The sequence below is a fragment of the Amblyraja radiata genome, chromosome 14 (genome assembly GCF_010909765.2).
Source record: "Amblyraja radiata isolate CabotCenter1 chromosome 14, sAmbRad1.1.pri, whole genome shotgun sequence".
Lineage (NCBI taxonomy): Eukaryota > Metazoa > Chordata > Chondrichthyes > Rajiformes > Rajidae > Amblyraja > Amblyraja radiata.
Genome location: NC_045969.1, coordinates 53,799,565 through 53,827,530, shown reverse-complemented (window position 1 = coordinate 53,827,530; position 27,966 = coordinate 53,799,565). Strand labels below are relative to the sequence as shown.

The window sequence follows — 27,966 nt, the reverse complement described above, 5'->3', positions numbered from 1 at the left end:
CCCAGAGAATGGGTGCATTTGGCTTGTACTCGCTAGAATTTAGAAGATTGAGGGGGGATCTTATAGAAACTTACAAAATTCTTAAGAGGTTGGACAGGCTAGATGCAGGAAGATTGTTTCCGATGTTGGGGAAATCCAGAACAAGGGGTCACAGTTTAAGGATAAAGGGGAAATCTTTTAGGACCGAGATGAGAAAAACATTTTTCGCACAGAGAGTGGTGAATCTCTGGAATTCTCTGCCACAGAAGGTAGTTGAGGCCAGTTCATTGGCTATATTTAAGAGGGAGTTAGATGTGGCCCTTGTGGCTAAAGGGATCAGGGGGTATGGAGAGAAGGCAGGTACAGGATACTGAGTTGGATGATCATATTGAATGGCGGTGCAGGCTCGAAGGGCCGAATGACCTACTCCTGTACCTATTTTCTATGTTTCTATGAATTACTAAGAGAGAGGCACAAGGAACTGCAGATGCTGGAATCTTGAGCAAAACACAACATGCTGGAGGAACTCAGCGGGTCAGGCAGCATCTGCAGAGGGAATGGACAGTCGGGAATTTTCTTCACACTGAATTATTAAGAACGGGCAAAGTAGAAAAATTGAACAGTTGACTGTGGAAAGTGACAAGAAGATTGGGCAGCTGAAGGGAGATAAACAAAGTGTTTAAGAAGGAACTGCAGATGCTGGAAAATCGAAGGTACACAAAAATGCTGGAGAAACTCAGGGACGAAACGTTGCCTATTTCCTTCGCTCCATAGATGCTGCTGCACCCGCTGAGTTTCTCCAGCATTTTTGTGTACCTTCTGAAGATAAACAAAGGTTGCGCTGCTGAAGTCACTTTATTCTGGAGCATTGTGTGATTGTGGACATTGGACACTGACACGTCAACCTGGGGACAGGACGGGTCAGTGTGCTGCCAAGTTTAGAAAGAGCACTAACTCCACGTCTACCTTATCAATGTCTTCATCCTCCTCATCCTCCTCCTCCTCCTCAGAGAAGTCCAGCATCTTCTTGGCAAGCAGCGGATGCCACTGGAGACACTTCCGTTTGGGTCGTTTCCCAGTTCCATCACCATCTGCTGAGTGGTCTTTATTTCTGCTGCTGGCTTTCATGGTGGCGAGCTGCATCACACAAACACAGAGAGCACATGATTATCAATGGGGACAAGGCGGGCAGGCAGGCAGGCAGGCAGGCACAGCGCGGTGGAGCAGAGCCCAGGCATGGACACTCATCCTCACATTACAGGAGCAGCGGCCAGGGTGACACACCTCATTGTTGCACAGATTGCTGCGCTGGCTCAGGGCTGAGGGTGAGCACGAGCTCCCTCTGCTGCCTCGATGCCAGCCGGCAGCAGCAGAAGCCAGCAGCAGCATTCTCAGCTCTGCCTCGCAGCACAACTCTTAAAGGGGAAGCCTCTCCCCCCAGAGCACAGGCAGAACGGCTCCTGTGGAATCTCCGCTCCCTCATTCCCACAGCTGCTTCCCATTCCACACTGTGGGAATTTGTGAACGGATGTCTTTTACAGAATGCAAATAATTTTAAATGATTTACGAGGACTGGGGCCTTAACTGCAGGGAGTGGTTGGGCAGGCTAGGACTTTACACAGATAGTGGTGAATCTCTGGAATTCTCTGCCACAGAAGGTAGTTGAGGCCAGTTCATTGGCTATATTTAAGAGGGAGTTAGATGTGGCCCTTGTGGCTAAAGGGATCAGGGGGTATGGAGAGAAGGCAGGTACAGGATACTGAGTTGGATGATCAGCCATGATCATATTGAATGGCGGTGCAGGCTTGAAGGGCCGAATGGCCTACTCCTGCACCTATTTTCTATGTTTCTATGTTTAGTCATCGTGTCACACAGCAGGAACCAGGCCCTTCGGCCCTACTTGCCCATGCCGACTCAGGTATTCCATCAACACCAGTCCCACCTGACCGCCTTTGGCTCATTTCCCTCGAAACCTTTCCTATCCATGCATCTGTCCAAATGTCTTTTAAATGACTTTATTCCTTGGAGCTCAGGAGGCTGTGATCTTATGGGGGGTGTATAAAATCATGAGGGGAATAGATAGGGTGAATGTACAGAGTCTTTTACCCAGGGCAGGGAATCACGAACCAGAGGACATAGGTTTAAGGTGAGAGGGGAAAGATTTAGTAGGAACCTAAGGGGCATCTTTTTCATTCAGAGGTTGGTGGGTTTATGGAATGAGCTGCCATATGAGGTGGATGTGGCAGGAAATATAACAGCATTTAAATGGCACTTGGACAGGTGCATGGTTAAGAAAGAAGGGTCTGAAGAAGGGTTTCGGCCCGAAACGTTGCCTATTTCCTTCGCTCCATAGATGCTGCTGCACCCGCTGAGTTTCCCCAGCATTTTTGTGTACCATGGATAAGAAAAGTCTAGAGGTATATGGGCCAATCGTACTCAGGTGGGACTGGCATAGATGGGGCAACATGGACAAGATGGGTCGAAAGGCCTGTTTCCATGCTGTGTGACTCGATGACTCTAAATTGAGGAGAAAGTGAATGAAATCGGGGGTCTCCCACTTGCTGCTCCCACATACTCTACCCTTCTGCCACTCTCATCTCACTTTATTACGAGTCACATTTCAGTGCAGAGCCCCTACCCCGAGCCTGGGTGAAGTGGCAGTGAGAGCAAATCTACTCATGATGGGATCAGCGGCCTCTTGGCCTGACTTAACCCAACTCTTATTGCTAAACTTTCTTGAAATATTCAGGTCGCTCTGCCTTTATCGCAGCTCTCTTTCTCGGCTGTTCCAACGGACCCCACTACAGTATCTGTGAACGTTATGCCTTGAAATTAGGTCCACTCCACAGAAGCTGCCCTGGGATGCGGTGGTAGTGGGGAAACTCCCTGATCACAAGCATCCTGTATCTGTACACTGTGGACGGCTTGGCTGCAATCATGTATTCCAAAGGAGGGTCTCGACCCGAAGCGTCACCCATTCCTTCTCTCCGGAGATGCTGCCTGTCCCGCTGAGATACTCCAGCTTTTTGTGTCCGTCATGTATGTATCGTCTTGACTGGACAGCACGCAACAAAAAGCTCGTCACTGTACCTTGCCACACGTGACCATAAACTAAACTGAGTAGCAAGCGCCAACCTGCCCTGGCTCCCACGTCGGATGCCAATGCATATTTAATCCAAGTCCATAATGATCCTTTAACCCATACTCAGATATTAACCACTGCTACAGCGCGTCTAACACCGAATATGTAAAGCACGTTCTATACCTCAAATAGAATACTATTTTCATGTGAGATGATAAACGATAAACAGTTACAGCAGCAGGAAAGTACCCCAAATGTCTACAGAAATAGATTTTTCCTGGAATATTCTGACCAGAGAGAAGGATGCCATGGTAATGGTGATATTGCATCAGTCGCATTACCTAAGTTGTTAGTAAGGTGCCAATATTATTGTACAATCACAGCCAACAAGTTGACAATGTGGATCCTTGCCCAGGTGTAGTCTGTCCAAACTCCCAGCCCAACCAGTCATCACCCTCTCCAGTCACCTGCGATCACGAGCAGAGTAACAGCAGGAGTTAAGCAAGTGCTATGATTTTCATTGCCAAAAACAGGCTGATTCTCAACTTGTTTCTGTACCAGAGCTCAGGCACGTTGGAATGGCAGATGTTCAGAGACAGTTCCTTCTGGACGCATTACCTGGACACTGTGCATGTGTCTGTGATGACGGCTTTCACAGCCTCACTGCTTGGGACAATGCTTACATCTGGCTCAGCGTCTACCTAGGCCCGGTGTTTCCTGGGACTATCCAGCTCTGAGGCCAAGGGTACATTCCACCATTCCACAAAGCAACTCTGATGATAACAATGAAGCTAATGCAGTGCAAGTGTGTCGAACCTCTCCTGCCCACTGTTTGCTACAGAGGGCGTGGTTGGTAGAGGCTCATCGTCTCAGTTCAAGAACATTGCTTGAAGGAGTTCCACAAGGCAGCTTTCCAAAAACTCAGGCCAGCAGGACAATCATAGAAACATAGAAAATAGGTGCAGGAGTAGGCCATTCGGCCCTTCGAGCCTGCACCGCCATTCAATATGATCATGGCTGATCATCCAACTCAGTATCCTGTACCTGCCTTCTCTCCATACCCCCTGATCCCTTTAGCCACAAGGGCCACATCTAACTCCCTCTTAAATATAGCCAATGAACTGGCCTCAACTACCTTCTGTGGCAGAGAATTCCAAAGATTCACCACTCTGTGTGAAAAATGTTTTTCTCATCTCGGTCCTAAAAGATTCCCCCCTTATCCTTAAACTGTGACCCCTTGTTCTGGACTTCCCCAACATCGGGAACAATCTTCCTGCATCTAGCCTGTCCAACCCCTTAAGAATTTTGTAAGTTTCTATAAGATCCCCCCTCAATCTTCTAAATTCTAGCGAGTACAAGCCGAGTCTATCCAGTCTTTCTTCATATGAAAGTCCTGACATCTCAGGAATCAGTCTGGTGAACCTTCTCTGTACTCCCTCTATGGCAAGAATGTATTTTCTCAGATTAGGAGACCAAAACTGTACGCAATACTCCAGGTGTGGTCTCACCAAGACTCTGTACAACTGCAGTAGAACCTCCCTGCTCCTATACTCAACTCCGTCTAAAGAAATGCCTCGACCCTAAACATCACCAAGTCATGCTCTCCAGACATGCTGCCCGACCCACAGAGTTACTCCAGCACTCTGTCTGTTTTTTGCAGCTGTCTTTTAGCCGCTTCATTAACTACTGCAGGAGGTTGAGTTGCTGGTAAATCATTGCAGTGTTCAGCTCCATCCACGTGTCTCTGCTGTGTAGTCCATGCCACTGCAGAAAGCCCTGGAGAACCTGCACACCACACAACCGTTCACTTTAGTTTGTTGTCACGTGTACTGAGGTACAGTGAAAAGCTTTTGTTGTGTGCTATCCAGTCAGCAGAAAGACAATACATGATAACAATCAATTAATTTACAGTGTAGAGATACATGATAAGGGAATAACATTTAGTGCAAGGTAAAGCTAGCAATAGTCCGGTCAAGGATAGTCATCAATGAGGTGGATAGTAGTTCAGCACTGTCTCTGGTTGTGGTAGGATGATTCAGTTGCCTGATCACAGCTGGGAAGGAACTGCCCCCGAATCTGGAGGTGTGCGTTTTCACACTTCTATACATTTTGCCTGATGGGAGAGGGGAGAAGAGTGAGTGGCCAGGGTGTGACTCGGCCTAGATTGTGCTGCTGGACTTGCTGAGGCAGCGTGAGGTATAAATGGAGTCAATGGAAGGGAGGTTGGTTTGTATGATGGTCTGGGCTGCGTCCACAATTCGCTGCAATTTCTTACTGTCCCGGATGGAGCTGTTCCCAAACCATGCTGTGATGCATCCTGATAAAATGCTTTCTATGGTGCATCTGTAGAAGTTGGTGAGAGTTGCAGGGGACATGCCAAACTTACTAAGACTTCTAAGGAAATAGCATTGTGGGTCGTTGCTTCAGGAGAAGTTGTTGGTGAGATTGACTACGAGGAATTTGACGTTATCGACCATCTCTACTTCAGCACCGTCAATTCAAACTGGGGTGTGTGTACCGCTTCGCTTCCTGAAGCCGATCATTATCTCCTTTGTCTTGCTGACATTGCGAGAAAGGTTGTTGTCTCGACACCAGGATACAAGGTCCCGATCTCCTTCCCGTAGTCCGTCTCATCATTATTTGATATCTAGCCCACAATGGAGATGCCGTCTGCGAATTTGAACATTGAATTATATTTGTACATGGCTGCACAGTGGTGGGTATACAAGGAGTAAAGAAGGGGCGGAGAACACATCCTTGTGGAGCACCAGTGGTGAGGATTATCATAGAGGATGATTTGTCCCCTATCCTCACTGATTGGGGTCTGTTGGTCAGGAAGTCGAGGATCCAGTTGCAGAGATGAGTGCTGACACCAAGTCGTGTGAGTTTGTTGATGAGCTTGGATGGTATAATGGTGTTAAAGGCAGAGCTGTAGCCTATGAATAGGAGTCTATTCATGGCTAGGCAATGCCCCGCTGCAATAAGAGAGCTCAACCACCTCTCTGGGGGTCAGGCAGCATCTCTGGAGAGAAGGATTGGGTGACGTTTCAGGTCGAGACCCTTCTTCAGGCTGGTTAGGGATAAGGGGAACGAAAGATATAGAATAAATGAAATGAAAGATATGCGGTGATAAAGGAAGGCCATTATTTGGTGAGAAAGATGAGAACGGGACCTTGGTGCGACCTTGGTGGGGAGAGATGGAGAGACAGGGAATGCAGGAGTTACTTGAAGGTCTGAAAAAGGAGTCTACCCGAAACGTCACCTATTCCTTCCCTCACCCGCTGAGGTTCTCCAGCATTTTTGCCTACTTTTGAAGTTAGATTGCACGGGTTACTTGAAGTAACCCCTGCACCCCCTCTCTCTCTCCAACCCTCCCCCACCCGTCAGGTTCCCGTTCCCACACAGCAAACAATGGCCTGTTTCCTTAATCATCGTTACTGTTTTGCATTTCTTTCATTCATTTGTTGTATTTCTCTCTACATTACTGTCTATATCTCTCGTCTCCCTATCCCCTGACTAGTCTGCAGGGCAAGGTGCACTCAGACTAGGGCGTTTAATGCAACCATTCTGATGCAATGACATTGCTGTGAACCAAGTTCCCACATGGCAGAAGATGTCGTCAGCAACTGGGGAAACCCACCTTGCGGCACCCAAACCACTGTACTTCAGTCGGGCATCCGTTACCTGGCGAGTGCCTGTATCCAATACTTGGCTGCGTTATAAACGGGCAACGCCTTGTGGCTCAGTGCCAGGTGTGTGCAGGAGCACCAGCCTGCACCGACAAACCCAGAGAACGCAAGCACTTCTAATTCAGCGGGATGGCCAACCTGCATCCTTGCAAAGTGTGGTGGGTGAGAAACGTCAGTGCAGGAGTGCCCACTCAATATCAAAGGAATATTTTCATCATACTCCCTCTGAATTACTTTGAACATGAATTATGATTTGACCTTATCAATCTAATTAAACTATGAGTAACAGAATAAACTGCTTCTAACCATCTGGATCTGGATATATACCCCATCACCTGCACAGATGGTCCCTCGAGATCAAAGACAGCTTGGTTTCACCCTTCAGTTGCAGGTTCAGGAGTGGGAACTGCGGACTCTGCCCGAGATGGGGTAGGAGATGGGCAATCAGGTCGGTACTTTGATCAGGTAGGTTACTCGTCCCGCTGTTTGTGCAGAGTTTCCATGTACTTCCAATGCACAGACTCTAGGCTCTCAATAGACTCTGACCACTCCCTCTCCACTTCTGCCCACTCACTCATGGGCTGGGGGTTCTCAAGTGTCAGTGGGAATTGTAGCATTTTTCCCCCCCAAGGAAGGTTTGAACCTTTTCTTCATTCTGCCCGGTGATCTCGTTCCCACTGCAGACCTCGGAACAGACATGAATGATGGGTCCTGTCCAACGTAGGTAACTGGGCATTGTTCGGGCGATTATGGCCGGTCACTTTAACGGCATCGCTGCCTTCACTCATCACAGTTCCAGAGTCAAGTTTTCAGTAAGAAGCCGTTCCTTCTTCCTAACATGGGATACGTTGGGCTACACTGGATAAAGGAGACCCTCTTGATACATGCACAAATTAAATAGAATGTTCCTTGCAGCTTTCTTATTTGTACAAAGCAGAAGTGTACTTTTATGAAAAGGAAAGTGAAGAGGTAAAGATGTTGCAACTGATTAGGATGTGAAATTGAACCGAGAAATAGTCCACCCTTTGGTTTACTTTAAAAGTGGTTATGGGCCTGTCCCACTTGCCGATTTTTTAGGCAACTGTCATAGTTATAGCAGGTCGCCGAAAAACCGGCGACAACCTGGCAGCAACCTACGAAAGCACCTACGTCAGGAAATATCAAGCTACGCTCATTGGCGTCAAACCCACTGTCGCCTATTTTTCCACGTTGAAAATTTAGCGGCGACCAGAGAGACGCTATGACTTTTTTGCGCGACTGAGGAGACTACTCACAGCGACCACCAGTGAACATGTGGCGACAAACTAGACGCCTGTAGTTGCCTAAAATATCGCCTGTGATTTAAATTTTGGAAAAAGATAACAGTCCCCACAGTGAAGATGTGGATCACAGAAATGACCGAGACACTAGATCTAGAAAAAATAAGGCTTGTCTTGACTGACAAACCAGTCAATTTTCCAAAATATGGTCTCCTTTTATTGAATTTCTTCAACAACATAATGGTTGAACACAAACTCAAAACCAACGCTAGGGTTGGGTGAGCTGGTGTATGGAAGGGTAGTGGGATATATCTCCGCTTCTTTCACTTCTTCGGTCCATTACAGACCTAGACTGTCTGACCGTGGAACAAATTGCAATACTGCTACTTCGTACATTGTAGAACAGAAATGCTTCAAATCAAAGGCCAAAATGTCAAATTGCTTCAAAGTGTTGCTTGATCTATAGTTAAAATGAGAGCTTAGCGTTGCGCTGTAATTAATGTGAAACATCCAGGATAATCCCACCAAAGTCCAGATGCTATTTGAGGAGAGGGCCTGATTTTAACGCGGATTCCCAGGACATCCCTCAGCGTTTGATGCAGTGAGTTGAGGGATTCCCAGCACCAGACCCAGCTCCGCACAGACCACCGTTCACAGCTGGGGCAGCAGCACTGAGAGTGCAGCAGGTTTAGGAAACATTTACACAGGTACATGGATAAGATGGGTTAAGAGGCTTATAGGTAGGAAGGAACTGCAGATGCTGGTTTACATAGTAGATAGACACAAAATGCTGGAGTAACTCAGTGGGACTGGTAGCATCGCTAGAGGGAAAGAATGGGTAACATTTTTGGTTAGGAACCCTTCTTCTGACTGACGAAATCTGAATGGCCTCGACCTGAAACGTCACCCATTCCTTCTCTCCAGAGATACTGAATTACTCCAGCATTCTGTGTCTGTCTTCAGAGGGATATGGGCTAAATGCAGGCAGGTGTGACTAGTTTTAGATGGGACATGTTGAGTCAGTGTTCAGTGCGATGACAATGACTACAAATCCCTCTCCTGGATGCCACCCTGTTGCACAGACATGTACTGCACCGACTACACCCAGCCCATCACGCTTGCCGTCCAGAAACATAGCTCATGCATGGGCAGGTTTCCACCCCACTCTCGTGTCAACTATTCAAATTCCAGTTTCACTTTCAGTCGCGAGCATCATAACAGCCCTATAGAACAAAGATTTGCAGATAGACACAAACAGCTGGAGGAACTCAGCCGGACAGGCAGCATCTCTGGAGAGAAGGTATGGGTGACGTTTCGGGTGGAGACCCTCCTTCAGACTGATGTCAGGGATAAGGGAAACGAGAGATATACATGGTGATGTGGAGAGATAAAGAACAATGAATGAAAGATATGCAAAAAAGTAATGATGATAAAGTAAACAGGCCATTGTTAGCTGCTTGTGGGGTGAAAATGAGAAGCTAGTGTGACTTGGGTGGGGGAGTGATAGAGAGAGAGGGAATGCCGGGGCTACCTGAAGTGAGAGAAATCAATATTCATACCACTGGGCTGTAAGCTGCCCAAGCGAAATATGAGATGCGGTTCCTCCAATTTGCGTTTAGCCTCACTCTGACAATGGAGGAGACCCAGGACAGAAAGGTCTGTGTAGGAATGGGAAGGAGAATTAAAGTGTCCAGCAACCGGGAGATCAGGTTGGTTCAGGCGGGCTGAACGAAGGTGTTCAGCGAAATGATCGCCCAGTCTGCGTTTGGTCTCGCCGATGTATAAGAGTCCACATCTTGAACAATGGATACTGTAGATGAGGTTGGAGGAGGTGCAAGTGAACCCCTCCTGCCGAACTCGAAAGGACTGTCGGGGTCCCTGGACAGAGTCGAGGGAGGAGGTATAGTGACAGGTGTGGCAGATGGTTTATAAATGAAAGAACACAAAGTGCCAGAGTAACTCAGCGGGTCAGGCAGCATCTCTGGAGAAAAAGAATGGGTGAATTTTCGAGTTGAGCCTTGTTTGAAAAGTGGAGCTCAGAGTTGAATTCCAGATATGAGCCGAGATTGATTGCCTTTGATACCAAGGTGGCACTCCAGGCGTCTCGGTAAAACTGAGGGCAATGAGTATCTAAAGTTAAATACTCCATGGGGTTGAGTTTGCACAATGGCAGAGAAATATGGTTATCAGAAGCCACTCATCTCAGCCCCAACATACTGCGAGTGTCAGAGACAGACCCTTCAGCCCAATTCACCATGCCACCCATGCAAACCCATCCCATTTATCTGCGTTTGGCCCACACTCCTCTAAACCTTTCCTCCCCATATACCTGTCCATAGGCAGAAAATGCTGGAGGAACTCAGCGGGACAAACAGCATCTCGAGAGAAGGAATGAGTGACGTTTTGGGTTGAGACCCTTCTTCAGACTAGTTAAGGAAAAGAGAAACGACCAGGGTACCTCATTTCCCTTTTCCCTACCTAGTCCAAAGAAGGGTCTCGACCTGAAACATCACCCATTCCTTCTCTCCAGAGATACAATACAATACAATACAATTCAATTTATTGTCATTTGGACCCCTTGAGGTCCAAACGAAATGCCGTTTCTGCAGCCATACATTACAAACAAATAGACCCAAGACACAACATAATTTACATAAACATCCATCACATTGCTGTGATGGAAGGCCAAAAAAACTTATCTCTCCACTGCACTCCCCCCACCCCCCCCCCCGATGTCAGAGTCAAAGTCAAATCCCCCGGCGGGCGATGGCGAATTGTCCCGCGGCCATTAAAGCCACGCCGGGTGATGCAAGGTCGCACACCGGGTCTTGGTGTTAGAGCCCCGGCGTGCGCTCGCAGTCCCGCGGCTATTCCCAGCCGCGCGGGGCGATGATGTAAGGCCCCGCTCCAGGAGCTCTTCAACCCCGCAACTCGGGCGGGAGAAGTCGCCGTTGCGGAAGCCCCGAAAAGCGGTCTCCCTCCAGGGACCCGCGGGCTCCCGGTGTCACTGTCCGCCAAACCCGCAGTTGCAGCCACCGAATCTCCGGGGGTCGGGCCGCAGCAGCGTCCACCACAGCTCCACCCGCTCTGGACTCGGCCAGCTCCGCGACGGTGAGGTGAGTAGTCGGCACCACAGCCCCTGGTCTTCCTGTTGGAGGCCGCTCCTCGTTGCAGCCCCAACGACAACGGAGACCCGACAAAGAAAAGGTCGGGTCTCCCGTGCAGGGAGAGATTTAAAAGTTACCCCCTCCCCCCCACACCACCCCCACCCCCCCACACACATACCCCAACAAAAAATAACAAAAACTACATAAAAACATAGACATAAAATAATAAAAACGCAGACGGACTGCAGAGGCCGCTGCTGACGAAAGTCGCGCCGCCCACACTGCCTTCTCTCCAGAGATGCTGCCTGAACCACAGAGTTTTGTGTCTATCTTTGGTTTAAACCAGCGTCTGCAGTTCCTTCCTACACATATGTGTTCAAATGTCTTTGAAAAGTTGTTATTGTACCAGCCTCAGCTACCTCAGTAGTATATGGTAGCGTATTCCATATGTCCACCATCCTCTCAGTGAAAAGGTTTCCCTTCGGGCTCTTTTTAAATCTTTCCACTCTCACCTTAAACCTTGATTTCCCCCATTCTGGGGAAAAGACTGTGCATTCACCCTCTCCATTCCTCTTATGGCTTTAAACACCTCTATAAGATCACCTTTCAGCCGCTGTGCTACAAGATATAAACCCTTAGCCTTCCCAACCTCTCCTAATAGCCCCCTCTGGAGAAGCACAGCGGTGTATCGGTAGAGATGCTGCCTTGTAGCGTCAGAAACCAGAGTTTGATCCAGACTACAGCTGCCATCGGCACTGAGCTTCTACATTCTCCTTGTGACCACGTGGGTTTTCTCCTGGTGCTCCGGTTTCCTCCCACATTCCAAAGATGTGCAGGTTTGTAGGTTAATTGGCTTCGAAAAAATTGTAAATTGTCCCTGGTGGGTAGGATAGTGTTAGTGTACGGGGATCGTTGGTCGGCAGGGTCTTGGTCGGCCAAAGGGCCCGTTTCCGCGCTGTATCTCTAAAGTCTCAGGCCCTCGAGACCCGGCAGCACCCTGGTAGATCTTCTCTGCACTCTTCCACCACAACTTCATTGCAACGTTCGATCAACAGATGCCACTGTTTGGTTCAAGTAAAAAAATCCATTGATGTTGTTCTTATCTCCTCAACGCGGCATCCACACTTCTCTGGGAGAGACAATTTCAAAAAGTCACCCTTCTCTAAGGAAAGCAACTCTTTCTTCAAAGGCCAGCTCCATACCTCACGTTATGTGGTCTTGATCTTGATTTTCTTAGCAGGGAAAATTGCCTCTCCTTTCCAACTGAGAATCTAACTCAACGACAAACTAAACAATGCATAGGAGAGGGGAAAGTGGTGATCTTACCAATAATTAGCTTGTCAACGTAATTATCTTGTGTTACTGAGCTGCCGAGTTGGGAGACTCTGCATCTGCACAAAAATATCATTTTCCTCTCCTCAGAGACCAACAGAAAGTAGGTGTAGGAATGAACTGCAGGTGCTGGCTTAAACCGAAGGTAGACACAAAATGCTGGAGTAACTCAGCGGGACAGGCAGCATCTCCGGAGAGAAAGTATGGGTGACGTTCCGGGTTTCAACCCGAAACCGATCCAAAACGTCACCCATTCCTTCTCTCCAGAGATGCTGCCTGCCTCGCTGATTTACTCCAGCATTTTGTGTCTCTCTACAGAAATCTTGGGCACAGCAACCTGCTAAGCACAACGGCAACCAAAGTCATACATGCAGTATTACACGTTTCAGGGACATTCTGTATGGCTGAATAGGGATGCCTAATAGCTTCTGGGTCTTCCCTCAGAATAGTTGTTGACGGAGCTATTTAACATCACGTTAGTCACAGTCGTAAAACCATTAGTCCTATTCTCTGACGTGACCCCATGATGCATAATACCACCATCTGGCCACAATGAGACCCGCCCACAGAGCAGCAGAGAAATGGACAGCTGGCTCATTCAGAACCAGCCTCTGTCCACTGGCAGACAGTCAGGGACGGGGAAATGTATTACACCACCATGGTATGCATGGTTAAAGTAAGTGGTTCAATCAAAAATCCAAAACATACCAAAAAGAGAATTAAATATATTTTCAACAGTTAAAAACATCCAAGTAAAATCCAATATCACAAATTGGAGGAACCGCATCTCGAATTTCGCTTGGGCAGGTTACACCCCAGTGGTATGAATATTGATTTCTCCAACTTCAAGTAACCCCTGCATTCCCTCTCTCTCCCTCTCCATCCCCCCCTCAACCCCCCACCCCAAGTCGTACCAGCTTCAAAGTCGTCTTGTTGAGTCTCATTGTCTGTACTCGTTCTCACCTAACAAACAGCTACCAATGGCCTTTATCATTTATCATTACATTTTTGCATATCTTTCATAGAAACAGGAAATAGGTGCAGGAGTAGGCCATTCGGCCCTTCGAGCCAGCACCACCATTCAATATGATTATGGCTGATCATCCAAAATCAGTACCCCGTTCCGGCCTTTTCCCCCATATCCCTCAATTCCCTAAGCCCGAAGAGCTAAATCTAACTCTCTCTTGAAAACATCCAGTGAATTGGCCTCCACTGCCTATTGTGGCAAAGAATTCTACAGATACACAACTGACTGGGTGAAAAAGTTTTTCCTCATCTCAATCCTAAATGGTCTACCCCTTATTCTTAAACTGTGACCCCCTGGTTTTGGACTCCCCTAACATCAGGAACATTTTTCCTGCATCTTCGCTGTCCAACCCTCTAGGAATTCTATGTTTCCATAAGATACCCTCTCATCCTTCTAAATTCCAGTGAATACAAGTCCAGTCGACCCATTCTTTCATCATATGACATCCCGAGAATTAACCTGGTGAACGTACGCTGCACTCCCTCAATAGCAAGAATGTCCTTCCTCAAATTAGGAGACCAAAATTGCACACAATACTCCAGGTGCAGTCTCACCAGGGTCCTGTACAAATGCAGTAGGACCTCCTTGCTCCTAAACTCAAATCCTCTTGCAATGAAAGCCAACATGCCATTCGCTTTCCTCACTGCCTGCTGTACCTGCATGCTTACTTTCAATGACTGATGTACAAGCACACCCAGGTCTCGTTGCACCTCCCCTTCTCCTAATCTGACACCAATCAGATAATAATCTGCCTTCCTGTTCTTGCCACCAAAGTGGATAACCTCACATTTATCTATATTATACTGCATCTGCCATGCTTCTTCCCAATCACCCAACCTATCCAAGTCACCCTGCAGCCTCATAGCATCCTCCTCGCTGCTCACACTGCCACGCTGCTTTGTGTCATCTGCAAACTTAGAGATGTTACATTTAATTCCCTCGTCTAAATCGTTAATATATATATATTAAAAAACAACTGGGGTCCCAACACTGAGCCTTGCGGCGCCCCACTCACTAGTCACTGCCTGCCGTTCTGAAAAGGACCCGTTAATTCCTACTCTTTGTTTCCTGTCGGCCAATCAGTTCTCTATCCATGTCAATATCCTATCCCCAATACCATGTGCTCTAATTTTGCACACTAAATTGTTCATTCATTTATTCTCTATCTCTCTACATCACCGTCTATATCTCTCGTTTCCCCTTCCCCAGACTCAGTCTAAAGAAGGGGTTCGACCTGAAACAACACCTATTCCTTTTCTCCAGAGATGCTGTCTGACGCGCTGAGTTACTCCAGTTTTTTGTGTCTATCTTAAGTGCCTCAACCTTCTGGCTGCTAATGTTAAGAGAAATGAATGGACCTCCTCTACCTAAACCAGGTGTGGACGGATACAGTTTCAATCAGAATAGTCACTGGTCGAAGCACAAGGGAACAGCCAAATATCCTCACCCTGTCCCGGCAAGGCACCATCAGAGTACAGACAGGAGGAGAGTGGGTAGAATGTCCTGATTTGCACTGGGCCTCAAATCCAGTGACACTTGTGTCGCAAATTCTCTGGGTTGGAACTTGTGTCAGAATGTCCCAACAAGTTCCAAGCCCGGAGAGTCGAGACATTTAGGCCGGCAGAAAATGGATTCAAGTGAGGAAGTGAACTGAACGCTGGACTTTGCTTGCAAGGACCTTCAGCAAGGAAGGCACCAACACACTAGAATCTCAACATGACTTTATGTCCTGTTGTGTTGCAGAAAGCTGGGTACTGTCAACAATCCCTGCATTGCAGCATTGCTGAAATTCAATGCATTTAATGCAATATGCTGAATGCATTTTAAAGGAAAGCAACCACACTGCATTTTGGCATGAAAGACCACTGCCACTTTTTAATGTGGTTATACAAAGCTAAGAAGAGTAATTGTGGAAGGTACACAAAATTGCTGGGGAAACTCAGCGGGTGCAGCAGCATCTATGGAGCGACGTTTCCTTTTTCAAGGAAATAGGCGACGTTTCGGGCCGAAACCCTTCTTCAGAAGAGTAATTGTGGCACGGTTTTTGTGGCATAATGTTTGTTTAGGAAGAAAGATGTGTGTTTTGCACCTTAAGATGAATATTGAGGACAACAGAGCAATGTCAAAGGACAATTTGCACACACACACACACACACACACACACACACACACACACACACACACACACACACACACACACACAAACACATAAATAAACAAACACACACACACACACACACATACACACAGCAGACACACACAGACCCACACACACACAGCAGAGACACACACACAGCAGAGACACACACACAGCAGAGACACACACACACACACACACACACACACACACACACACACACACACACACACACTATTGTTTCTCTGGATGTCTAAATGTTTAGCTAATTAAGTTATTACATCGGATGGAAGCTGCATACCAAATCTCGTTGTACCTCTGTGCAATGACAATAAAATACATTATTATTATTATTAATAATTGACTGGAAATTGAACTTTACTGAAACCTCAGGAGTTGGATCGTCCACCATATTTTTCACCAAAATAAAGCATAAAGCTTTGCTTTAACTTCATGCTAACAAGTTTTTATAGTTTAATAATCCAGAGGTGAAAGGGGTTAATTGGCCATTCAGTCACACATTTTGTCTGCTTAGTCATAGAAACCTGGTGGAATTGCACAGAAATATTCAAACACAGCATGAGCTCCTTCAAATATTTATGAAATGTAACTACAGAATTCTTATTTAAACCTCACTGCTGTGAATTCATGAATAATGCACTGCAGGATAATATGCAGCACAATTACAGAAGTGACAGATTAATTCTGGTGTATACGTACGGTATCTTCCCTCAATGAATCACGACACAAGCCTTGCCAGCTGGTCATGCAATGTCCACAGTGCCCCTGACTCCATTGTCCACACACTCCACTGATCCCACACTGCCCCCTGTTACTGTGTAGTGAGCTGAGCCCCCAGTGGTAAGACACACATGCCTCTAATAGTTCCCGGGCCCAGGCCACTGCAGACCAGGCTCTGTGACATTCACAACACATTTGGGTTTGGGTGAAGAAAGACAATGACCAATTTGCTTTCCCCACTTCAGCCTAGCAAAATACAAAACATTTCCGTTCATCAACCCACTGGTGCTTCATTGATACAACATCAGTTGTTAGTGAACTCAACGATCTGGAAGTGCCAATGTGCACCCTTCGGACTGAGATTTCATTTGACTACTTTGATTCACAAATTTATAAGTTGCCAACAGAAGTTGCGATCAAGTCTTGTTCAGATCAGCTGGGAATGAAGAAGTTGGGAGGTCATGTGGCAGTTGTATAAGACGTTGATGAGACCGCAGTTAGAGTATTGTGTTCAGTTCTGGGCACCACATTATAGGAGAGATATTGTCAAGCTTGAAAGGGTTCAGAGAGGATGTTGCCAGGACTAGAGGGTGTGAGCTATAGGGAGAGGTTGAGTAGGCTGGGTCTCTATTCCCTGGAGCGCAGGAGGATGAGGGATGATCTTATAGAGGTGTATAAAATCATGAGAGGAATAAATCAGGTAGATTCACAGAATCTCTCGCCCAGAGTAGGGGAATCGAGGACCAGCGGGCATAGGTTCATAGTTAATAGAGGGGTAAGGTTTTCACACAAAGGGTGGTGGGTGTATGGAACAAGCTGCCAGAGGAGGTAGTTGAGGCAGGGACTATCCCAACGTTTAAGAAACAATTGGACCGGTACATGGATAGGACAAGTTTGGAGGGATATGGACCAAACACAGCCAGGTGGGACTAGTGTAGCTGGGATATGTTGGCTGGTGTGGGCAAGTTGGGCTGAAGGGCCTGTTTACACATTGTATCACTCTATGACTCTGTGTGGATGAACGACTGGAATGGACTGTTAGTGTGTTTGACAGACATGTTTTAACTCCCACTATAAATTAACAACTGACAATATTATTTCTCTACTGTTCTAAAAATAAAATTATTCATTCCGTCTTCATCTCACCTCCAGCTGCTTGCATTCAGATTATGACACACTCAGAAATACCATGCAGCCATCAACAAGCTATTTACACCAACCACACTCAGTTATTCTCCCATTATTCTCATCACCCCCCATTCCCTCTGTCACAAAGCTGGTGCGCTTCCAGTCCTGTAATGCCGAACATCTCCTCTTTAACTGCTTTTGCGCATCTCCCTCCGCAACGCGTTCAACTCCTCACGGTCCGATCACTCCAGTGTTCCCCTGGCCAACTTCCTGCCACTGACTCACCAGAACTCCAGTTGATGCAAAGGTTTACTGATTGCAGACAATACTGTAACAATTGGCAAACAAACATTGCCACCCGTGTTCACCTGTGAGAGTAAGCATGCAGGTACAGCAGGCAGTGAAGAAAGCCAATTGGCCTTCATAACAAGAGGAGTTAAGTATAGGAGCAAAGAGGTCCTTCTGTAGTTGTACAGGGCCCCAGTGAGACCACACCTGGAGTAACGTGTGCAATTTTGGTCTCCTAATTTGAGGAGGGACATTCTTGCCTTTTTATGGAGTGCAGCGTAGGTTCACGAGGTTAATTCCCGGGATGGCGGGACTGTCATATGCTGAGAGAATGGAGCAGCTGGGCTTGTACACTCCGGAATTTAGAAAGATGAGAGGAGATCTTATTGAAACGTATAAGATTATTAAGGGTTTGGACGCACTAGAGGCAGGAAACATGTTCCCGATGTTGGGGGAGTCCAGAACCAGGGGCCACAGTTTAAGAATACGGGGGAAGCCATTTAGAACGGAGATGAGGAAAAACATTTTCACACAGAGGGTTGTGAATCTGTGGAATTCTCTGCCACAGAAGGCAGTGGACGCCAATTCTCTGGATGCTTTCAAGAGTGAGTTAGATGGGGCTCTTAAAGATGGCAGAGTCAGGGCATATGGGGAGAAGGCAGGAATGGGGTACTGATTGTGGATGATCAGCCATGATCACAGTGAATGGCGGTGCTGGCTCGAAGGGCCGAATGGCCTACTCCTGCACCTATTGTCTATTGTCATTGCCCTGATGACCACTTCTCCACCTTTCCTTCTCGGGCAGTGTCTCTGGACCAAGGATGGTCTGCTTGCTCTCTCTCCAGTCTCGTGCACTGACATTGGATGGAGACTCGGGACCGAGGATGGCCTGCATGCACTAATGCACTCCTAGTGCACTAATATTGGACTCAACGCATGGAGCAGGAGGTGTCCGATGGTGCAGGCCGGTGGGCCGATGGTGAGATGGTGAGATGGACCACCTCTTTCACAGTGCGATGCGCACCCTGCAGGCTCTCCGAACCATCTGACGTACTCCTTGTCCACTCCTTGTCATGAGCCAGAGACTCCAGGAGGCAGTGAGGAACGGTGCATTTCATCAAGAAGGCTTTGAGCACATGTTGAGGGCGGCACAGTGGTGCAGCAGTAGAGTTGGTGCCTTACAGCAAATGCAGCTCCGGAGACTCGAGTTTGATCCCGACTACGGGCGCCGTCTTTACGGAGTATGTACATTCTCCCCGTGGCCAGTGTGGGTTTTCTCCGACATCTTCGGTTTCCTCCGACACTCCAAAGACGTACAGGTATGTAGGTTAATTGGTTTGGTAAATATAAAAATTGTCCCTAGTGTGCGTAGGAGTGTTAATATGCAGGGATCACTGGTCGTCGCGGACCCGGTGGGCCAAAGGGCCTGTTTCCGTGCTGTATCTCTAAACCAAACAAAAAAAAATCTCAGAATGACATAACATGGCAGGGCTCATCACTGTCTGGTGGCCCATGAATGTTGTGTCAGTTCTATGGTCTTGATCTTCAGTCTTTCTTCAGTCCACCAAAGGCTGTGAGGGTGCATTCAGGTCAGCTTGGGGTACAATGAAAATCTTGCAGCTTCACAGTCGCATAGACTCAGACAACACACAAAACAAATTATACATTAATTACACAGAACATTTCTAAAAGACTGTGAAATCAAGATATCAGCACAAGCACAATTAGAAAAAAAAAGTCCTTGGTAATGCAAGAGTTGTGCCGTAATGTACCATTGGCAAAGTAGGATTAGCTCTTAGTTTAGTTTAGAGATACAATGAGGAAACCAGCGATCTCCACACATTAACACTAACATACACCCACGAGAGACAATTTTTACATTTACCAAGCCAATTAACCTACAAATCTGTACGTCTTTGGAGTGTGGGAGGAAACTGAAGATCTCGGAGAAAACCCGCAATGGTCACGGGGAGAACGTACAAACTCTGTACAGACAGGACCGGTAGTCGGGATCGAACCCGGGTCTCCGGCGCTGCAAGGCAGCAACTCTACCGCTGCGCCTCCGTGACCGCCCAGCGTTGTGCAGGTTGTTTCAAGAACCTGCACGTTCAGGAGGTCAGAGTGATTATGTATATTCTTTGCATGTTTTAAATGGTCAAATGATCTCACAGTTGCCAAGTGTTTGTGAATGATGTGTGTTTCAGCAGCTGGTCAGCCCAGGGGAAAGAGGCTCTCACCAGCTGGCAGTGCCACTTGGTGGGGCTGACCTGAGACAACTCCTGGCCTGCACTCCACCTCTCAACTGTGAGAAGCCCCTTTCCTAGCACAAGACTGTACGTGGAGCAATACTTCAAGAGAGGTACGGTCCAAGAACAGCAGGCAGTAAGATCATGGAGGCAGAAGTCTGGCCTCAAGATCTGCCTGGAACTGAAGATTTAAGAACTCGAGGCATCTGAAGTAAACCTGTAAAGCCCTGTCTCACGGTGCGAGTTATTTCAAGTGCTCTCCCGAGTTTAAAAAAAAATCTAACTCGTGGTAAGCACGGAAAATGACCGTAGCGGGTACGTCGCAGCTCTGGGACGTCTCTTAGTGGCTCGTAACGCCAATGGCAGGTACTCGGGAAGGTTCGCTAACAGCAGGTAAGCACGGGAAGACTCGTGAAGATTTTTCAACACGTTGAAAAATGTCCACGAGAGCCCCGAGTACCGATGAGTGGCCATTACCGTAAATCTTCGAGTTCGAATCAGGGTAAACTCGGGAGAGCTCTTGGAATGAACTCGTACCGTGGGACAGGGCTTTAAGACAAGGACACAACATGTGAACAAACTTCAGGGGAGGACTCAAAGTGCTGGAATACCGCAGCTGGTCCGGGAGCATCCCTGGAGAACATGGATAGGTGACATTTTGGATCGGGACCCTTCTTCAGACATGCCTGACACGAACAAACTTCAAATGTCTCCAAATCGTCCAATTTAAATGGAGCACAAAGCATCCATGAGCTGGCAAAAATGAAATTCAGTAGAAATGTATAGTAATCCAGGTGTTCTATAACAATGATAAAGATCAAAGCACAGTGTGAGTGTGACCAAATGTGGTCTTTGTAATGAGCGGTGGCAGAACATTATATCACTAAATGCCAACTTTGCCTCTCAAACACATATTGGTGGAAATACATTTGTATTGTTAATAATTGGAATGCACAAATAAACAAACAAACTAAGTATTTCAAGATGTAAACTGACTGTCCAAGGAGATGGTATTCCCATCTTTGTTTCTTACAAATACAACTTATCTGCCAAATAGACTATGATTCATACCAAGTTAGAGTTATTAATTTTAATTAATTAAAATTAATATTAGTTTTATTAATTCTTGGTAAATTGCAGAGTCATACAGCGAGTAATCAGGCCCTTTGTCCCAACTGGTTCACACCAACCAATGTGTCCCATCTACACTAGTCCCACCTGCCTGTGTTCGGCCCATATCTCTCAAAACCTGTCCAATCCATGTTTCTTAAGCGTTATGATAGTCCCTGCCTCAACTCCCTCCTCTGGCAGCTTGTTCCATACACCTACCACTGCATTACCCCTCAGATTCCTATTAAATCCTTTTCCCTTCACCTTAAACCTATACGCCCTGGTTCTCGATTCCCCAACTCTGGGAAAGAGACTCTGTGCGTCTACCCGATCGATTCCTTATGATTTTATACACTTCTATCAGATCACCCCTTATACTCCTGTGCTCCATATTTTAAACAAAACTCAGGAAATATGTCAGCTTTATGTTTCTATGAAGTACACCCACATCAGAATCAATAATAATCTAGTTCAAACGTCACCCTATATATTTCTTCAACGAAATGTTCCTCTGTTGGTTTTAATGCCAACACCATTAGTACATATCTTCACCCATTCCTTCACCCCAGAGATGATGCCTGTCCCGTTGACAGGCAAACTCCAGCGTTTTGTACAACATTTTCAGTGTAAACAGCATCTGCTGTTCCTTCCTAGTCAAGTCAAGTTAAGTCACATTTATTTATATAGCACATTTAAAAACAACTCTCGTTGGCCAAAGTGCTTTACATTTGTTATAAGAATAGTCGAAACAAACAAATTACATACATATATACATATAGCCCTCGCTCAGTGGACGTCAGGAAAGGCTTGGGAGTATAGATAAGATTTTAGTCTTGACTTAAAGGAGTCGATGGAGGGGGCAGTTCTGATGGGAAGGGGGATGCTGTTCCACAGTCTAGGAGCTGCAACCGCAAAGGCGCAGTCACCCCTAAGCTTATGCCTAGATATTCAGCAGCCCCAAGTCGGCCGATCTGAGGGACCTGGAGGTGGAGTGGTGGGTGAGAAGACTTTTAATGTAGGAGGGGGCAAGCCCATTGAGGGCTTTGTAGACATGGAGGAGGGTCTTGAAATGTATACGGAACCGCACAGGGAGCCAGTGTAGAGAGGCCAGTATCGGGGTGATGCAGTCCCTTTTTCGGGTGCCCGTCAGGAGTCTCGCTGCGGCGTTTTGGACAAGTTGCAGGCGGGACAGCGAAGATTGGCTGATGCCAGTGTAAAGGGAGTTGCAGTAATCTAGGCGGGAGGAGATAAATGTGTGGATGATCTTTTTGAGGTCATCAAAGTGGAGGAATTGTTTTATTTTAGCTATCGTCCGAAGCTGATCATGGAGCAAATCAACTCCTACCTCGACAAAAACCTGGACCCACTGCAGTTCGCTTACTGCCACAACAGATCAACGGTGGATGCGATCTCTCTGGCCCTCCACTCTGCACTGGACCACTTGGACAACAAAAACTCAATATGTCAGGCTGTTATTCATCGATTACTGCTCGGCATTCAACACAATCATCCCCTCCAAACTGGTTACCAAACTCGCAGAACTGGGTCTCTGCGCATCCCTCTACAACTGGATCCTTGACTTCCTCATCCACAGACCACAGTCTGTTCGTATTGGTGGAAGTGTGTCAGCCTCGATAACAATCAGCATGGGAGCACCTCAAGGCTGCTTGCTCAGCCCCCTGCTGTACTCACTCTATACCCATGACTGCGTAGCCAACCACAGTGCGAACTCCATCATCAAGTTCGCTGACGACACCACTATTGTGGGGCATATCACTGATGGGGATGAGTCAGAATATAGAAGGGAGATCGAGCAACTGTCCATATGGTGCCAGTGCAATAACCTGGCTCTCAACACCAGCAAAACCAAGGAACTGATTGTGGACTTTGGAAGGAGTAGGAGGGGGACCCACAGCCCCATTTATATCAACGGGCCGATGGTTGAAAGGGTCAAGAACTTCAAATTCCTGGGCGTGCACATCTCTGAAGATCTTTCCTGGTCCGAGAACACTAACGCAATTATCAAAAAAGCTCATCAGCGCCTCTACTTCCTGAGAAGATTACGGAGAGTCGGTTTGTCAAGGAAGACTCTCTCTAACTTCTACAGGTGCACAGTAGAGAGCATGCTGACCGGTTGCATCGTGGCTTGGTTCGGCAATTTGAGCGCCCTGGAGAGGAAAAGACTACAAAAAGTAGTAAACACTGCCCAGTCCATCATCGGCTCTGACCTTCCTTCCATCGAGGGGATTTATCGCAGTCGCTGCCTCAAAAAGGCTGGCAGTATCATCAAAGACCCACACCATCCTGGCCACACACTCATCTCCCTGCTACCTTCAGGTAGAAGGTACAGGAGCCTGAAGACTGCAACAACCAGGTTCATGAATAGCTACTTCCCCACAGCCATCAGGCTATTAAACCTGGCTCGGACAAAACTCTGATTATTAATAACCACTTTCTGCTATTTGCACTTTATCAGTTTATTTATTCATGTGTGTATATATTTATATCATGATCTGTTTTGTAGTAAATGCCTACTATTTTCTGTGTGCTTAAGCAAAGCAAGAATTTCATTGTCCTATACAGGGACACATGACAATAAACTCACTTGAACTTGAACTTGAAAGAAGCTAGCTTTTACCACGGCATTGACTTGTTTGTCAAATTTCAGTGCTGAGTCAAATATCACGCCGAGGTTTTTGACGTGAGGTTTGAGTATTGGGGTAAGGCTTCCAAGACTGCCTGCTATCATTTTGATTGAGTCCGAGGGACCGAGAAGGATAACCTCAGACTTACTCTCATTTAGTTGGAGGAAGTTCTGGGCCATCCAGCACTTTATATCCTTGAGGCAGCGGGTAAGGTTAAGTAGATTTGATTGGTTCCTACACCTAATGATCTCCTAATTGTGGACAAAAAAGCTGGAGAAACTCAGTGGATGAGGCAGCATCTATGGAGCGAAGGAAATAGGCGACTTTTCGGGCCGAGACCCTTCTTCAGACGAAGGGTCGGGTCGAGACCATTCTTCTGATGAAAGGGTCTCGACCCGAAACATCGCCTATTTCCTTCGCTCCATAGATGCTGCCTCACCCGCTGAGTTTCTCCAGCACTTTTGCCTACCTTCGATTGTCCAGCATCTGCAGTTCCTTCTTAAACCTAATTGTGGATGATCAGCCACGATCACACGACCACAGCTGGCTCGAAGGGCCGAATAGCCTACTCCTGCACTTACTGTCTAACCTTTATTTTTAATCTTTTTCCATTCGAGTTTTGCTCTTCCAATGCTTTTCATTACCTCACTTCACAATTAGTTAATTTCATCAAGCAGTGTGATTGATAAAAGCATCTGAGAGTTAAGGGCCTGTCCCACTGTACGAGGTAATTCAAGAGTTCTCCCGAGTTTCCCCTGATTTGAACTCGGAGAATTACAGTAATAGCCGTTCGTATGTACTCAGGCGCTCTCGTGGACATTTTTCACAGTGCTGAAAAAACGTCACGAGTTACCGTGTTTCCCGAGTACCTGCCGTTAGCGTTACGAACTGCTACGAGACATCGACGAGCTCCGACGTACCCGCTACGTACATTCTACGTACTTACCACGAGTTTGATTTTTTTTAAACTTGGGAGAGCTCTTGAATTACCTCGTACAGTGGGACAGGCCCTTGATATTGAAAGTCATGTGAAGTCCTTATAGCAAGATGAACAAAAATATAATTTATTGCCTGCATGCACAGTATCAGTGGAGAAAGTTTTAAAAATCTATTGCCCATATTAGGAAAGAAAGATTTTTTGAAGAAAGACTGGGTAACCCAAAATGCTCAAGCCCTAATGATTGTACCATGCATACATATTTGGTTCCTTAAGTTAACAGCACATGGCTACTGGTGAATCGGCTGCCCTCGACGCCCAGTTTTATGTGACTTTCAAAATGCAATCCCATAAAAAGAAAAAATAGATTTCATCTGTCAACATTTTAAAAGATAATTAAAATGATGCCCACCTCCTCATGTAACTATTTCAGCGTTGTGATCCCATTTTATTATTTCTCCAAGACCAACATGAGAGTTAAATGTAAGATTCGCTTCTCGGGGAAACACTGCCTTCAGTTTCACTTTACAATGAAACAGAACAAGCTGCAGTACCACTGCGTGCCTGTCAGCGGCAGCGTTGAGCTACCGGAGGTCTCCCTTGTAAACAAGCACCACGAGGAAGGAGGAACTAATTCACAGCCCTGGGTTCAAAATATTGACATCTTTATCTCCACCAAGACGAGAAGAGACACCTTCCAACTTTTATTCCATCAATAACAAGCCAATGATTTAACTTCACCACAATTCAATGCGGTTATGATCACAAATGGAAACAAAACAATGGTGTACAGAATTGATGTGTGATTAACAGCAATGATGTGGCCCTATCAAACAGATTTTAATTCAATGTAGAATCTTTTATGTTGACTGTTGTCAGAGTGAGGCCCAACGCAAATTGGAGGAACAGCATCTCATATTTCGCTTGGGCAGTTTACACCCCAGTGGTGTGAATATTGATTTCTCCAACTTCCAGTAACCCTTGTTTTCCCTCTCTCCATCCCTCTCCCCTTCCCAGTTATCCAACCAGTCTCCAACTAGATTATATTTCCGTTTGCTTTGCTACCTTCTCCCAGCTAACAATGATCTACAATGAGTCAGAAGCGAGTTCCTGACCCAAAACATCGACGATCCATGTCATTCATAGATGCAGCATTTTTGTCTATCTACAATGTCCTTGGTCTCCATCCCCTTTACCCTGTTTTCACACCTTACACTTCCTTATCTATGTATCTCCCTCCCGTGACATCAGTCTGAAGAAGGTTCTCGACCCAAAACGTCACCCATTCCTTCCCTCCATGTCTCGCTGAGTTACTCCAGCATTTTGTGTCTATCTTCGGTTTAAACCAGCATCTGCAGTTCCTTCTTACACATTGAATCTTTTAAATTTGGAAGTAAAGATCAACATGGAGTACAGGCCAAACACATGGTCAGAGAATATTTTGACAATGACCAAGTATAATGCAAATTCATACATTCATCCCGTTTGCTTGGAATGAATCACTTTCTGGCATGCTACTTGGATCCTAAAGCAGAATAGACACGCTGACAGGATCACAAGGAAATTACTGCAAATCTCCATATTCTTGAACATGACCTGCCATTGACAAAACTCTCTGTCAATATTCTCTATCGTCTGATTCTGAGTGTAAACAAAACGGATCATATGCTCTGTTTAAGAAAACTGCAGATGCTGGAAAAATCGAAGGTAGACAAAAATGCTGGAGAAACTCAGCAGGTGAGGCAGCATCTACGGAGCAAAGGAAATAGGTGACGTTTCGGGTCGAGACCCTTCTTCAGACTGAGATCATATGGTCTGCTCTGTGAAGTGGGCTTTCAACCACAAACACTGAGACAGGCTACTGCATTCACTCATGGCTAACAATAATGATAATGTAGTACGTTATTATTCTATTTTTGAATACCATCGGAAATGAACTCCAGTTTTGAATTTTTTTCATGTTTTCTTGTGGTATTGGAGGTGGTCATTTGGCCCATCGAGTCAATGCTAGCCCTCAGAGCACTCCCACCCCTGCACTTAAGGGCCTGTCCCACTTGGGCCGTCATTTACGCGACAAGCCGGTAGTGACTGACGTGCGACGGTCACGTGCGTCATCATGCGCCCGCACAGCCGTCTGGAGCGCGTAATGTCATTTGAAGATGGGCACAAAATGCAGGAGTAACTCAGCGGGACCGGCAGCATCTTTGGAGAGAAGGAATGGATGATGTTTCGGGTCGAAACTCTTCTTCAGTTTGAAGAAGGATCTCGACCCGAAACATCATCCATTGCTTCTCTCCATAAATGTTGCCGGTCCCGCTGAGTTACTCCTGCATTTTGTGTCTATCTCCAATGGTCTTAGTCCCGCTCTGGGAGTAGGAGTGGGGGCGGATCCGGACCGCAACGGCCGTGAGCCCCAGGCCGAGCTTGGCGATCGTTTGCCTGCTTCTGCTGCTGTTGGAGGTGAGACGTTGCATCGCGCCAGGGTCTTGGGCCTGTCCCACTTTGGCCGTCAGTTACGAGGCAGGCCGGTGGCGCGCGAAGATTTCGTGCAGGACGAAGTCTGCACTCCTCCACGCCACTCCACACCACTCCATGCGCCCGTCCCGCGCTACCCACAAGCTAGCAGGTCGCGTAAATGGCGCGCGAATGACAGCCAAGTGGGACAGGCCCTTTACCTTCCTTGAGGCCTACTTTGGCTCACGTGCCCATCAGCTCCCACGGGACAACTTACATTGACCACTCACATAAAACTACAAAGCAGAGTTAAAGCCTGGACAAGGCCCTTCTTCACTGTGTCAAATGCCAAACAGATAGTCCCGCTCTTAATTAGAACAATATGAAGAGGCACAAGGAACTACCATCGCCAGAATCTTGCCTAAAACACAAAATGCTGGAGTAACTCAGTGGGTCAGGCAGCACCTCCTGAAGACCCGAGTTCACCCCCAGACTTTGCAGCAATGAGGTTAACAAGATTTGTAGGAACTGCTGGTTTACACCGAAGACAGACACAAAATTCTGGAGTAACTCAGCGTTGATTTGCAGCATCTCTGGAGAGAAGGAGTGGGTGACGTTTCGGGTCGTGACCCTTCTTCTCACTCCTAAACTTCACCCATTCCTTCTCTCCAGAGATGCTACCTGTCCCGCTGAGTTAGTCGCGCATTTTGTGTCTATGTTAACAAGATTGTTGGTGTCTGTTCCTTTTATGATGTGAAACTGAAAGCAACTTCTGGACATCCCCACACAACCCCATCAGTAAACC

The 27,966-nt window shown here is 46.8% G+C and overlaps 1 protein-coding gene across 2 annotated transcripts in view; it reads right to left on the bottom strand.

The window, feature by feature from the left end:
• bbx (BBX high mobility group box domain containing) overlaps positions 1-27,966 on the bottom strand; it is a 166,666-nt gene that overhangs the window by 54,412 nt on the left and 84,288 nt on the right. For both annotated transcript variants that reach the window (XM_033033367.1, XM_033033368.1), the window contains exon 3: positions 946-1,116. In XM_033033367.1, coding sequence (XP_032889258.1) covers positions 946-1,107 — 162 coding nt within the window. In that variant the 5' untranslated portion in view covers positions 1,108-1,116. The remainder of the gene's footprint in view (positions 1-945; positions 1,117-27,966) is intronic.